Source organism: Lactuca sativa, chromosome 5 (assembly GCF_002870075.4).
Source record: "Lactuca sativa cultivar Salinas chromosome 5, Lsat_Salinas_v11, whole genome shotgun sequence".
In the NCBI taxonomy this organism is placed as follows: Eukaryota; Viridiplantae; Streptophyta; class Magnoliopsida; order Asterales; family Asteraceae; genus Lactuca; species Lactuca sativa.
The window spans coordinates 266,855,827-266,868,270 of record NC_056627.2 but is presented as its reverse complement, the minus strand read 5'-3'; the positions used below and the strand labels follow the sequence as shown (position 1 = coordinate 266,868,270).

The following is a 12,444-nucleotide window of genomic DNA, read 5'->3' as shown; positions in this document are numbered from 1 at the left end:
TATCCTTCTGTATTGTGAAATGCTTTTGCAGAAACAGTTGGGGGCCCTTGATGCACTCTAGAGTTAGCAACTACTTATTACAAGAATTTTGTGAGTGGTTTGGGTATGTGTAAAGAAAAGAAATGTTCTGATCTACTCTACTGTGGGTTTTGCTTATGGTAGGACTTAGGAGTCTCATGTCTCCCACGAAAGTGTTTTTATAGGAGAGGATGGAACAAAGAGAATGAATGAAATTGTGAAATGACCCCAGTCCGACTCATTTTTTTTATTACAATAATTTTGTAAATTATGTTATTAGATAATTATATCAAAATCAGTTATTCTAGTATTCTTAATTTTGAAATATATACCATTTTATTAAATAAAAAATGCATTCACAATAAGTTTGAAATGTAAAGATTAAATTTCATTACTTTTTAATATCAATTTAATTTATTATATAACATTTCCTAAAAACAGATATTACATTCAAAACAATAAAGGATGGATCTTCTCAAGTTTGTACGGCTCACAATTGGTGGTCTTAAACTCTTCTAAAACAAAAGAGGAAAATTTGATTACCTTTCAAAGCCGGATAAATGATGCACATATCTCCTCATGCGGAAACATGACCTTATGACATGCAAAGATTGCAAGGTGCTCACGTTGAAGTTTGTGCATCACACAAGGTAAGTTGTTGGTCATGGACCTACCCATGAGAATGAGAGCACAAGGGGGAGACAAGGAATTTGAACCAAAGATTCTTTGGAAAACTTAAAGGCTTTGACAACGAAAACTTTTATGGAGATGGTTGTCTTAGAAACTCGGGTGCTAAAACATAATCACAATTACAATTGACATTAATTCCAACCTAACACAAGTAACATAAAGAAAACCCGACTAAGAATGAGTCACAAGGTGTGTTACAGCCCCAAAAAATGCTCCCAAGGGAGTCTCACGGTCATTAGGGACCAGATGAACATTGACGACCATCGAAGTTCACCGGAGCCAGTGGCTACGACAATCATTAGGGACCCAGCTGATAATTTAATTATGGAAGACGAAGACCTCTAATTCCCGAGGAATTAAATGCGTATGTGTGTCACGTGCGCTTAGATTCATACAAAGGAATTAATTTAAAGGCATGTGAGGATCTCGAAACCACCACGGATAATTTCACTTCGGACATGGGTTAGACTTCGGGTCTTAGGTCAGCACCAAGCACTTCGAACCATATACTCTTACCCGGATCCAATTCTAATCAAAACAACTCATGCCCACTCAATCCATGCTTCTCTATGGAAGGAGACGGAACCCCTTTACCCGAATTTGGAGAATCATACATCAAACGAAGGAGGATTAAAAAGGGCACTGTAATCTCCTAGCGCAATACCATAACCCCTTGATGCTTAAATCAAGAACTTGTATCCCCAACTAAATCATCATCCTCGACATTTCTTCCCAAGATCCCTACACCCACCTTGCTCATAGATCTAAATCAAACGATCCCAAACCCCAACTCGAGTAATGTTTCCATCTCTGATACCTGCTCAAATGCGATCGATGTATTCAGTCTCATCAAGATTGGGAATGTGGTGTGTTTTCAATTTGGGGAATGCGATAAAGACACGTTGGTTGGAATCCTTGACACCAACAAGGGGATGGAGGATTTAGTTCCGGTACTAAAAGAATCCACTAGGTCTCAATATCATGGGTGTAATATCCAGAACCCTAAGGTACTAAAACTGATTCTTTTATATTGCATTATGAGGGTCCTCACGACGTGAGATCTTGGGGATCACGACGTGAGTGACCATTGACCTATTGAACCATGTTTTTGGAAACTCACGATGTGAGGCCCCAAACCCCAATTTTCGGGTATTTAAGTGAATAAGAGGGTAGGGATATCCATCCTCAACCTCTCCCACCCTCTAAGCCTCTGGAAAACGCAATCTCGACCCTCTTGAAGTTCTTAGGCATTTTTGATATCTTTGAAGCATTCTTTGGTGGTTTTTGGCTACTTGAAGTGGAAGAAGACCTTGGTTGAGCAACCTCTTAGCGTTTTGGCTCCTACCTTGCAATCTCTTGGAGCTTTTGGACCATTGTAAGTCTTAAAGCTTGGACCTTTCTACCTTTTTCATTATAGATCTAAGTTAGAAGCTCCTTTTTGCATGTTTGGGCAGGATTGCTTGCATGGGATCCATAAAGTTGGCAACTTGATGGATCATTGACTCATTCTCTTCAATATAATCTTTGGATCTGAGTTTTTGTGTAGTTTGGGACTACAAGTTTGAGTCTAGATCTCATTTTCCCCACTATTGGTCTAGTAAGAGTTTGAGTCATGCATTGGACATGCATGACTAAAAAGCCATGATTTTTATCATCCTTTGGGTAAAGGATGACCCCAGGAAAGTCCCAAGCTATGGCTGTAAGGAATAAGAGCTTAATATTTTAAGTTGGTTAGTACATATCTCACGATGTGAGGATTAGGACTATCACTTTGTGAGAATGCTGACCATCCGGGCTATTTTGTCCGGATTAGGTCACGACGTGACTCAGGGTTAGGTCGCGACGTGATAGGGACTGGAACCTTCTTGATGAGCTGAGTTGACTCGTTGAGTCGGGACTAGGTCGAGTGATTATGGTTTTCTTTAGGGCTTGAGGGGGTTGAGGATGAGCAAACCCTAGCCTTCTCATTCCTTTAAATAGGGAGAAAACCCAAAAAATTAGGTTTTTTCATTAAACGGCTGCCACGCCGTGGCGGTCATTTAAAACTCGCGATGCATCTACCATTACCACATCATGGGGTGCCTCCACCATGACGTGGCACCATCCAAAATACATTAAATTTAAATACCTCCATTGATCTGAATGTTATAATTATCCCCCAATTGAATTAGACTTCTTCCTCGAAGTTCGCTGCTGCAAATATCTCGGGGTAATGCTCCCTTATCTCGTCCTTGGGCTCCTATGTCCATTCAGAACCTTTTGGTGTTGCCACTGCACCTTCAGGAGATCCACAACCATGTTACGCAGAGTCTTCGTCCTCCTGTCAAAGGTCGTCACTGGGATCTCTATATAATTCAAGCGGTCATCCACCTGAATGTCCTCCACTGGAACCACTACGGAATCATCAACCAAACATTTCTGCAACTGAGAGACATGAAAAGTGCTACGAATCTGAATGAGCTCCTCGGGCAGATCCAAACAATATGCGACCCTACCTGCCCAGGCTAAAACCCTGAAAGGACCAATATACATGGGGTCCATCTTGCCCCGCTTCCTGAATAGAATTACACCTTTCCAAGGTGACACCTTCAAGAGTACCATGTCCCCAACCTAAAACTCTAAGTATGAATGGCATCAATCTGCGTAACTCTTATGTTGCCTCTGTGATGTCTGAAGTCTACCGCGAACCTGCTGAATCAAATTCGTTGTCTTGAGTACCACCTCCGTACTCCCCATGACCCGTCGATCGACCTCACCCAAACATATCAAGGTCTTGCACTTCCTTCCATAGAGCGTATCAAAAGGATGTCGATCAATTTTGGCGTGATAATTGTTGTTATACGAAAATTACGCCAAAGGAAGATACATATCCCAACTACCGCCAAAATCCAAAACACATGCCCGCGACATGTCCTCCAATGTCTGGATAGTCTGCTCGCTCTGACCATCATTCAGCGAGTGGAAATTCGTACTGAAATGCAGACGGGTACCCAAATCATCGTTGAATCTCTTCCAGAACCTGGAAGTAAATAGAACATCCCTACCAGAGACCATAGAAACTGGCACCCCATGCTGTGCCACCACTTCCCGAATATAGATATCAATTAACTTCTCCGCCGAAATACTCTCCTGGATAAAAATAAAATGTGCGCTCTTGGTCAATCGATCCATGATGACCTATATCGAATCCACTTTGTGCGCCATCCGAGGCAATTTGGTGATAAAATACATCATAATCTCTCCCCATTTCCAAACGGGAACTTCCAAGGCTCCATTTTGTCATGAGGTCGCTGATGCTTGGCCTTGACTTTCCTGCAAGTCAAACACCTCTCCACATACCATGCCACGTCTTGCTTCATACACGACCACCAATAGTCAATCCGGAGATCTCTATACATCTTTGTCGCTCCGGGATGAATAGAGAATCTCGACTTGTGCGCCTCCTCCATCAAAATCTGACACGCACCACCCCAATAGGGAATACACAACCTCCGATGAAGGGTCAATAATCGTCGACTATACGCTTACTCTATTCTTATGCTCTTCCTTTATAGCCTCAACTTGAGTCTCTCAAATCTGCTCTAAAAGTGGGGTAATCATTTCCATCCTCAAACACAAATCCCAGATCGAAGCAACAACCGAGTAAAAGCGTTTTCTTGATTGTTGCGATCCATGAGGTGCAAATTAAAATCATGGTCAATTAAAGGTGGTGGTTGGTTTTCCTATCCATTAGTGTGGTTCGAGGGAAGAGGAAGAAACGAGTAAAAAATGGTAATTTAAAAAGAAGAGATCTTCCTATATTAATAAAATGATAGTTATTAGTGTCACTTGTCATTTTATCACAATTTACGCTTTCTTTTCAAATTCTCTATAAAAACGACACTTATCAATTTATCATCATTTTTTATTTTTTTAAAAGTATTAATGTTGATAATAAGTTATGTAGTTATTTATTTGATCCCTGATTTTTAGAAGAAATTTAAATTCTCTTGAATAAGTTTCGGTTATTATTATCAATAATTAATTATATTTCTATATTGAAAATCTTATAAAATCATGTTTAATTAATAATTTATTAAAAATAATTGATTAATAATTATGAATTTTTAATATAAAGTTTTAATTATTTTTTTAACCGTGATTTAACAAACTATAAGTTAATTTAATATAGAGCACAAAAAAAATAGAAGATAAAAGACATAATTGACCTCGTGTGTACATAAACCTTGATTTAAATATAGTGACAAAAACTTTAACGAAATATGTCCATAAAAATATCCAAATACAATGTAAACTTTAAATATTTGATCTCCAACAAAATTTATAGTTTTTCCAAAAATAAAAAAATAAAAAACTATAATTTTAGATGTCATGAGAAAAGAAGAAATCCATGGAGATGCAAAACAATTTATTATGGGAAGGAATTTTTAGTAAAAACGCGTCAAATCATATAGACAAAAAACCGTAATATACTCTTTTCTAAAATGAAAAAGTACACACATTTACCGACAGACACTCAAGATCCTTTTATCTTCCCATTAATGACCAGTACGTGGTAATCGTATGTTTTTCATCTTCTTCATCGGCCACCACCTTCCCACCGGAGGAAGAGAGGACAAATCCAACCACTCTAGGACCCACCCCTCTAAATTTCAAATTTGTACTCCTTCAAATAATAAATCTTTTCATACTACCACTTTTCCTTATCAACACACACATAGTTACAGAGGAAAATCCATGGCGCTGCCGGCGAGTTCTGTTCACCCAATCATGTTCTTCATTCTTTGCAGTTTTTTACTGCAATTTTGTAGTTTTTCCAGTAAGTTATTCACATTAACTCTATCTAGTTACTTAATCACTGCTAATTTCCCGATACTTGCACATTTGAATCTGAGATTTGATTCTGTATGCCCTTTCAAATACAAGCTATCAGTGCAATTCGGAACCAATTTGGTATCGATCGATCTACCATCGGCGTAATTTTCGTTTCAATTGGATTGCGTAAAGGCAAAGCACTTTTACTAATAAAAATCAAAAGTTTAAAGGTAAAATCTTTTTGTAGGTTCACAATCGTTTATTGGTGTAAACTACGGGCTTCTCGCCGACAACCTTCCGGCGCCGGAAGCTACAGCAAAGCTTCTCCAGTCGACGTCGATAGGTAAAGTGAGGATGTACGGTGCTGATCCTGCAATCATCCGTGCTTTAGCTAATACCGGAATCGGAATCGTGATCGGAGCTGCGAACGGTGATATTCCGGCATTGGCGTCGGATCCGAATTTCGCAACTCAGTGGGTCAACTCAAACGTTTTGGCTTATCCAAATAGCAAGATCATTGTCATCACGGTTGGGAATGAAGTGATGACCGCTGTTGACCAAAGTCTTGTGCCCCTTTGTCTGCCCGCCATGCAAAATGTCCAAAACGCCCTTAATGCAGGTTTCCATTTCTAGTTAACCTAACTCTCTATTTATTTTAAACTATAAAGAAATCATTTTTTTATTACTATTTTATACATAAACTAATGCACTTTTATACTTATAAATTATTGAGCAAATTGATTATTTGATTAGGTTGTTGGGTATATTTTAAACTTTACACATTTGTAAAATCTTAACAAACACATTAATGACATATAATGTATTCTTTTATTTTGTCTTTTAAATTGTATTTTAATAGTCAAGAAAGTAATTCTCTTAATTGATAAGTGAATTTTATATGAAATGGAAACATGCAGCATCATTGGGTGGGAAAATCAAGGTATCAACGGTGCACTCGATGGCGGTGTTAGGAGCCTCAGATCCACCTTCGTCAGCAGTTTTCAATTCAGGGTTCAGCGACACCATGAGATCACTGTTGAAGTTTCACAGTGCAAATGGGTCGCCTTTCATGATCAACCCTTACCCATTCTTCGCTTACCAGAGTGATCCACGCCCTGAAACCCTAGCTTTTTCTCTCTTTCAACCCAACTCCGGCCGAGTCGACTCAGGCAACGGTATTAAGTACATGAACATGTTCGATGCCCAGGTGATCAATTTACACTTCCTAGCTAAGCTAATTGCCCTTAATTGTATCTACACATAACATAATTACACAAATCAAACCCATAAAATAGTAAATAGTAGTAATCAATAATAGCCTAGGTTGACATTTTGGTAATTTGTCAAATTATATATATATATATATATATATATATATATATATATATATATATATTGCAGGAAATATATATAGGACTCATTACAGAAAAATTAGTTAATGACATAAGATTTAATAATTGTATAATTTCGTTATTTCCTGATTGATAAAATAATAATAATAAAAAAGTAAGCATCTTATTGCAAGAATAAAGTTCCATGTGACTGGCAACGTGAAGGTATGATGGCAATTGGCATCGAGTAACTTTCATCAATATTCCTTGATGATGCTGACAAAAAAACTAAAAATTAAAAGTAAAAAAAATTTTCAATGTTCAAATAGTGACTTAAGGCATCCATTTTAAATGATATCATAAATTTATACAATGTTTATTGCAATAAAATATTAAATAATCGTAAATTATCAAACATCTAATCTAGTAAAAGTTTGTTAATGTTATTTTTATATAGGTGGATGCTGTGAGGTCTGCATTAAATGCAATGGGGTTCAAGGACATTGAAATTGTGGTTGCAGAAACAGGGTGGGCTTACAAAGGCGACCCGAATGAGATTGGGCCCAGTGTGGATAACGCCAAAGCCTATAATGGTAATTTGATCAACCACTTAAGATCAAAGGTTGGAACACCATTGATGCCCGGAAAATCCATTGATACATACATCTTTGCACTCTATGATGAGGATTTGAAGCCTGGGCCGGGTTCTGAAAGAGGATTCGGACTTTTTAAGCCGGATCTCTCCATGGCTTATGACGTTGGGCTTTCCAAAAGTAGTCAGGTTAGACCTTAATCAAACCCGGCCTCTTTTTTTATTTTTAAAATTTTAAAACATTTTCATGTTAAGATATCATTTTTTGTTCACCTTCAACTTCAAATTCATTTATCAAGTTATTGAATTGCTTAAACCCTAACATTTTTTACACAGAACAACAAAATTTGTTTATACATTTATCCGTGTAACATATTTCATGTGGTGGTTGTAATCTGATCCAGACTCCGGCGAGTCCTACAACTCCGGCATCACCATCGCCGGTTCAGGCGGCAGGGTGGTGCGTGCCCAAATCAGAGGCATCCGATGCACAATTGCAGTCAAATCTTGACTATGTATGTGGTCAAGGGTTTGATTGTGGTCCAATTCAACCTGGTGGTGTGTGTTTTGAGCCCAACACAATAGCATCCCATGCGGCTTATGCAATGAATCTCCTTTATCAAACGTCTGGTAGGAACCCATGGAATTGTGATTTTGTTCAAACTGCTACGCTTACATCCAACAACCCTAGTAAGTGTCTTTCCTCCTTTTAATTACTTGTTCATTTTTATCGATTTAGAGAGTGAAATGCTATTTTTTTATGATTGTTGTGACAATAGAATGGTAGATCAATGGCTAAAGCGATAAAACAATGAAAGTGTGTATTGAATTGAATTGAAATTTATATAATTTTTAAACAGCTGGTAAAACAGGTATAATGTCTAATCACTAAAAATCGTGTTTACCATAAATATCGATTTTGAATAAAAAGCAAGGTGGGAAGATTTATATATTTTTTTTTAAATTTCATTTATTTACTTAGTTTGTTCATATATTGTTTACTGTGCAAATCAAATATTATGGGTCCAAGTGTCCAACTCCAATCATATCATTTACCGAAAATGTCTTTTCATGTCTCTACTATTTTGTTTCTTCGTTTTGTGGGGCCTCAATTTGAATTGTCTATTTGATAAACACATTCTTTACGTTATTTCCACATGGCCATATTATCTTTCTCTCTCTTCATGATTCTTGTAAATAAATTATTTGTTGCAGGTTACAACAGTTGTATTTATCCTGGTGGAATATGAAGTTTTGTGTAGTTTCTGAGAAATCAATGATATTCAATGTATATTGCAAAGTTGATGAGCTAAAATGCCATCAAATAAAATGCTTGCTTGCTGCTGGGTCCCTGAAGAAAGGATAAGTAAATTAAGTTAATAGCTACGGCAATAATATTGTTTGTTTTAAGTTTAACTTTTTTTTTTTTTTTTTGCATCACAATTATTGATGATGAAATCGTGTCCAATATTGTAATGGTTTAAAAAATAAACATTTTGTAGATGATGTAACCATGTTGTGTTAATTAGAATCTTTGTTTTATTATTTTGTAGAAACTGTATTTTATTTCATCCATCTTCAATTTTGTACCACCAATAGATTGATAAGTTAGACTGTTATTCAAAATAATTATTTGTAAGTGCGAATCTTTCTTTTTTTACTTAAAAAACTTTATAACATATTTTAAATGCTTTTAATCCATGTTTTCGGATTCTTTTTCCTTCTAACGGTTTTCCCGTCTAATGGTCAACGCGCACATCGTTTATAGGTTGTTGTTTTTTATTTGTTGTGCATAGTGTTTACTAAGTTTAATAAATAATGTGCATCAAGAGAATACAAATCCATTGTCGTCCAGCGGTTAGGATATCTGGCTTTCACCCAGGAGACCCGGGTTCGATTCCCGGCAATGGAAATTTTTTGCTTTTAAATTATTTATTTATTTCGCTAAATTTCCAGAAATTTCAAGTTGTATCCTCATATCATTCCGGATTAGTATGACATTTTAAAACGTTTTTCAACACAAAAACAAAATAATAATAATAATAATAATTAAGATTGTTTGTGTAATTATGCTCAGGATACCAATTGTTTATAAAAAAATAAAGGGAAAATGACTCTTGAGGGTAATTAACTTTTGCGTTTGTACTCATTTGGTCATTTTTTTTGTATTCAATATACCATCGAACTTGTTGTTGGTGTTTACCTTAGCCCTTTTGACCGACTTTTGACCTATGATAGTCGGTCAAAGGGTTATGATGAACACAAACAACAAATTCGATGGTATATTGAGTACAAAAAAAAAAGTGACCAAATGAGAACAAACACAACAGTTGGTTACCCTCCTGATTCATTTTCCCTTTACTCATTTACAACAAATCCCACATCATCTCCTACTGATATTAATGACTTTATGAGATTCATTCTTGCTTCTCTTCAAAACATAACTCACGAAAGGACATTATTCATGCATGTACAACTTTGTAATGCACTTGAATATTTATTAGGAGAATCTTGACTAAGCAGGCGCATTTCATGACTACATTTACATTTGCAATCAAATGATTTATCGTATCATGGATTCTAGACAAGTCTACAAACGAGTGGAATCACAAGTGCTGTGATTTTTGAGTTTACTTAGCTTTAAGATCAAACTCATGGGATAAGATACGACATCAATATGTACAATATCATGCTGCTTTTGTAGACACATCACCATAATATTGTACATATTAATATTGTATCTTATCCCATGAGTTCGATCTTAAAGCTAAGTAAACTCAAAAATCATAGCACTTGTGATTCCACTCGTTTGTAGAGTTGTCTAGAATCCATGATACGATAAATCATTTGATTGGAAATGTAAATGTAGTCATGAAATGCGCCTGCTTAGTCAAGATTTCCCTAATAAATATTCAAGTGCATTACAAAGTTGTACATGTATGAATAATGTCCTTTCGTAGGTTATGTTTTGAAGAGAAGCAAGAATGAATCTCATAAAGTCATTAATATCAGTAGGAGATGATGTGGGATTTGTTGTAAATGAGTAAAGGGAAAATGAATTAGGAGGGTAACCAACTGTTGCGTTTGTTCTCATTTGGTCCCTTTCCTTTTTTTTTTTGTACTCAATATACCATCGAACTTGTTGTTTGTGTTCACCATAACCCTTTGACCGACTATCACACGTCAAAAGTCGGTCAAAAGGGCTATGGTAAACACCAATAACAAGTTCGATGGTATATTGAATACAAAAAAAGGGACCAAATAAGTACAAACGCAAAAGTTAATAACCCTCAAGAGTCATTTTCCCAAAAATAAAAGGAAATGTTTAAGATCAACTCAATCTAGTATGATACAAAGAAGTTTATGGATTTGACTATTTACTCAGCTTTCTCATATCATGTTTAAAATCATACATAAATAAATTCTTATGTTAAACCTCAACAAATAATATGTTGAATTATAAATTTCAAATTGAAACAAAGGCTATTAGTTAAACTAATAAATAAGCTTAACAACAAAAAAATAATTTTTTTGTTGTTTGAAAAATGACAATTTTCATGAATCTTTAACCTTTTCAATCATTGTTTTTCAATTAAATATCCAACTTTAGGCCGTGAACCCCTCCTATATGGATGATTTTTTTTTTGTCACTTTTCCTTCACTTCCACTCTTTTTGGCCGCAAACACTTCATTCTCTCTCAAGTATCATCCAAGAAAAGCTCTCTTTTCACCACAAAATCGTAAGTGTCTCATCCCTTTACTTGTGTATACATAGAAACCCTTTTGATTCCATATTGATTCATCTCTTTTCCTTCAAGATCTTCAAATCACCATCCTTTCCACCAAGAACACATACTAGTTCTTGGGCTGTGAACACCTTAAAGACTTCCAATAAGTAAGTATTTCATTCATCCTCTTGTTGTCCATTAGAAACACTAGCATCCCCATGAAACAAACACCTCTTTGGCATGATCTTCAAGAGTTCACAACCATGAACCCTTCATGTGGCCGTGAACCCTTCATAAGATCATGATAGGACCGTGAACCCTCCTTCCATGGCCGTAAACCCTTCATAAGATCATGCTTGGGCCGTGAACACATCATGTGTTCTATGGCCGTGAACCCTCCTAAGGCGTGAACACTTCTTGTATGGTTGTGAACTCCCTTCAATCAATCATATGTGATTCTAACACTCCATTGAGAGTGTTTTCTAATTCCTAAGGTTGCTTCCCTTACATGTTAGTTGTTACATACACTAATTATATACATATATGTATCAGTATGTGCCTCGGGACTTCATTCGTGGAACTTCTCATCCTTACTCAAATCTTCAAGTCGAATCACCCACATAAGGCGAGTTCATAAATCATACCCTTATAATCAATCTTGTAAATGTTTTTATATGCTTTTAAAGGGGGGAATACAAGTTGAACACAATGATATTGTGTTAATATTTACCTGTGATAACCATCACATTAAAAGATTTCTTATGCTTTTATAAGTTAGTAAATCAATTCAAAAACTCTTTGAAAAGATGTTACATCATTGTTTATAAAACTTCGTTTTTGAAGTACATGCATAACTCAGTAGATAATCGAGTCTTTTCTACAAATCAGGGACGGTTCAAAACATACATACTAGTAAACTATAATAGGTATAATTTAGGGGTTCGGGACATACTATAACTAGAACAGGAAGGAACATACTATAACAAGAACAGGAAGGAACATACTATAACAAGAACAAGATAACAATAATGTGAAACCATTACTTCACGGCTTACCAATATACTTGTTATGTCGCGTTTTGTAACCAGAGTCTCTTGGAGGGAGAACGTGAGTTTGTGTATAGATCTATACGGGATTGACATCCCACACATTGCTGCTAGCTACAGTGGGACTTGCAGGTCTACGAGTGACAAATGTCATACCATTTTCGACGTTTTTAGATCGTCGTGTTCATACTAGTCAAATCAAGCATGGTTATAATCACCTCACA

The 12,444-nt window shown here is 36.2% G+C and overlaps 1 protein-coding gene and 1 non-coding gene across 2 annotated transcripts; both read left to right on the top strand.

Moving 5' to 3' along the window:
- Positions 1–5,237: 5,237 nt before the first annotated feature.
- Positions 5,238–8,991, top strand: LOC111918472 (glucan endo-1,3-beta-D-glucosidase). Its single transcript, XM_023914134.3, has 6 exons — positions 5,238–5,527; positions 5,771–6,142; positions 6,441–6,730; positions 7,312–7,635; positions 7,851–8,136; positions 8,662–8,991. The coding sequence occupies exons 1-6, from the start codon at positions 5,272–5,274 to the stop codon at positions 8,694–8,696; spliced, it is 1,563 nt and encodes a 520-aa protein (XP_023769902.1). The 5' UTR covers positions 5,238–5,271; the 3' UTR covers positions 8,697–8,991.
- A 295-nt stretch (positions 8,992–9,286) lies between these two features.
- On the top strand, positions 9,287–9,358 carry TRNAE-UUC (transfer RNA glutamic acid (anticodon UUC)). Its single transcript has one exon. It is a non-coding gene; the product is annotated as a tRNA-Glu (tRNA).
- The last annotated feature ends 3,086 nt before the right edge of the window (positions 9,359–12,444 follow it).

What these genes read in the sequence shown, in the direction of transcription:
- LOC111918472 (XM_023914134.3), top strand. Translation starts at nt 5,272, where the DNA reads ATGTTTTTCATCTTCTTCATCGGCCACCACCTTCCCACCGGAGGAAGA. An exon ending in CCAAAACGCCCTTAATGCAG is followed by an intron (nt 6,143 to 6,440) that starts GTTTCCATTTCT and finishes GGAAACATGCAG; the next exon opens with CATCATTGGGTGGGAAAATC. An exon ending in TGAACATGTTCGATGCCCAG is followed by an intron (nt 6,731 to 7,311) that starts GTGATCAATTTA and finishes ATTTTTATATAG; the next exon opens with GTGGATGCTGTGAGGTCTGC.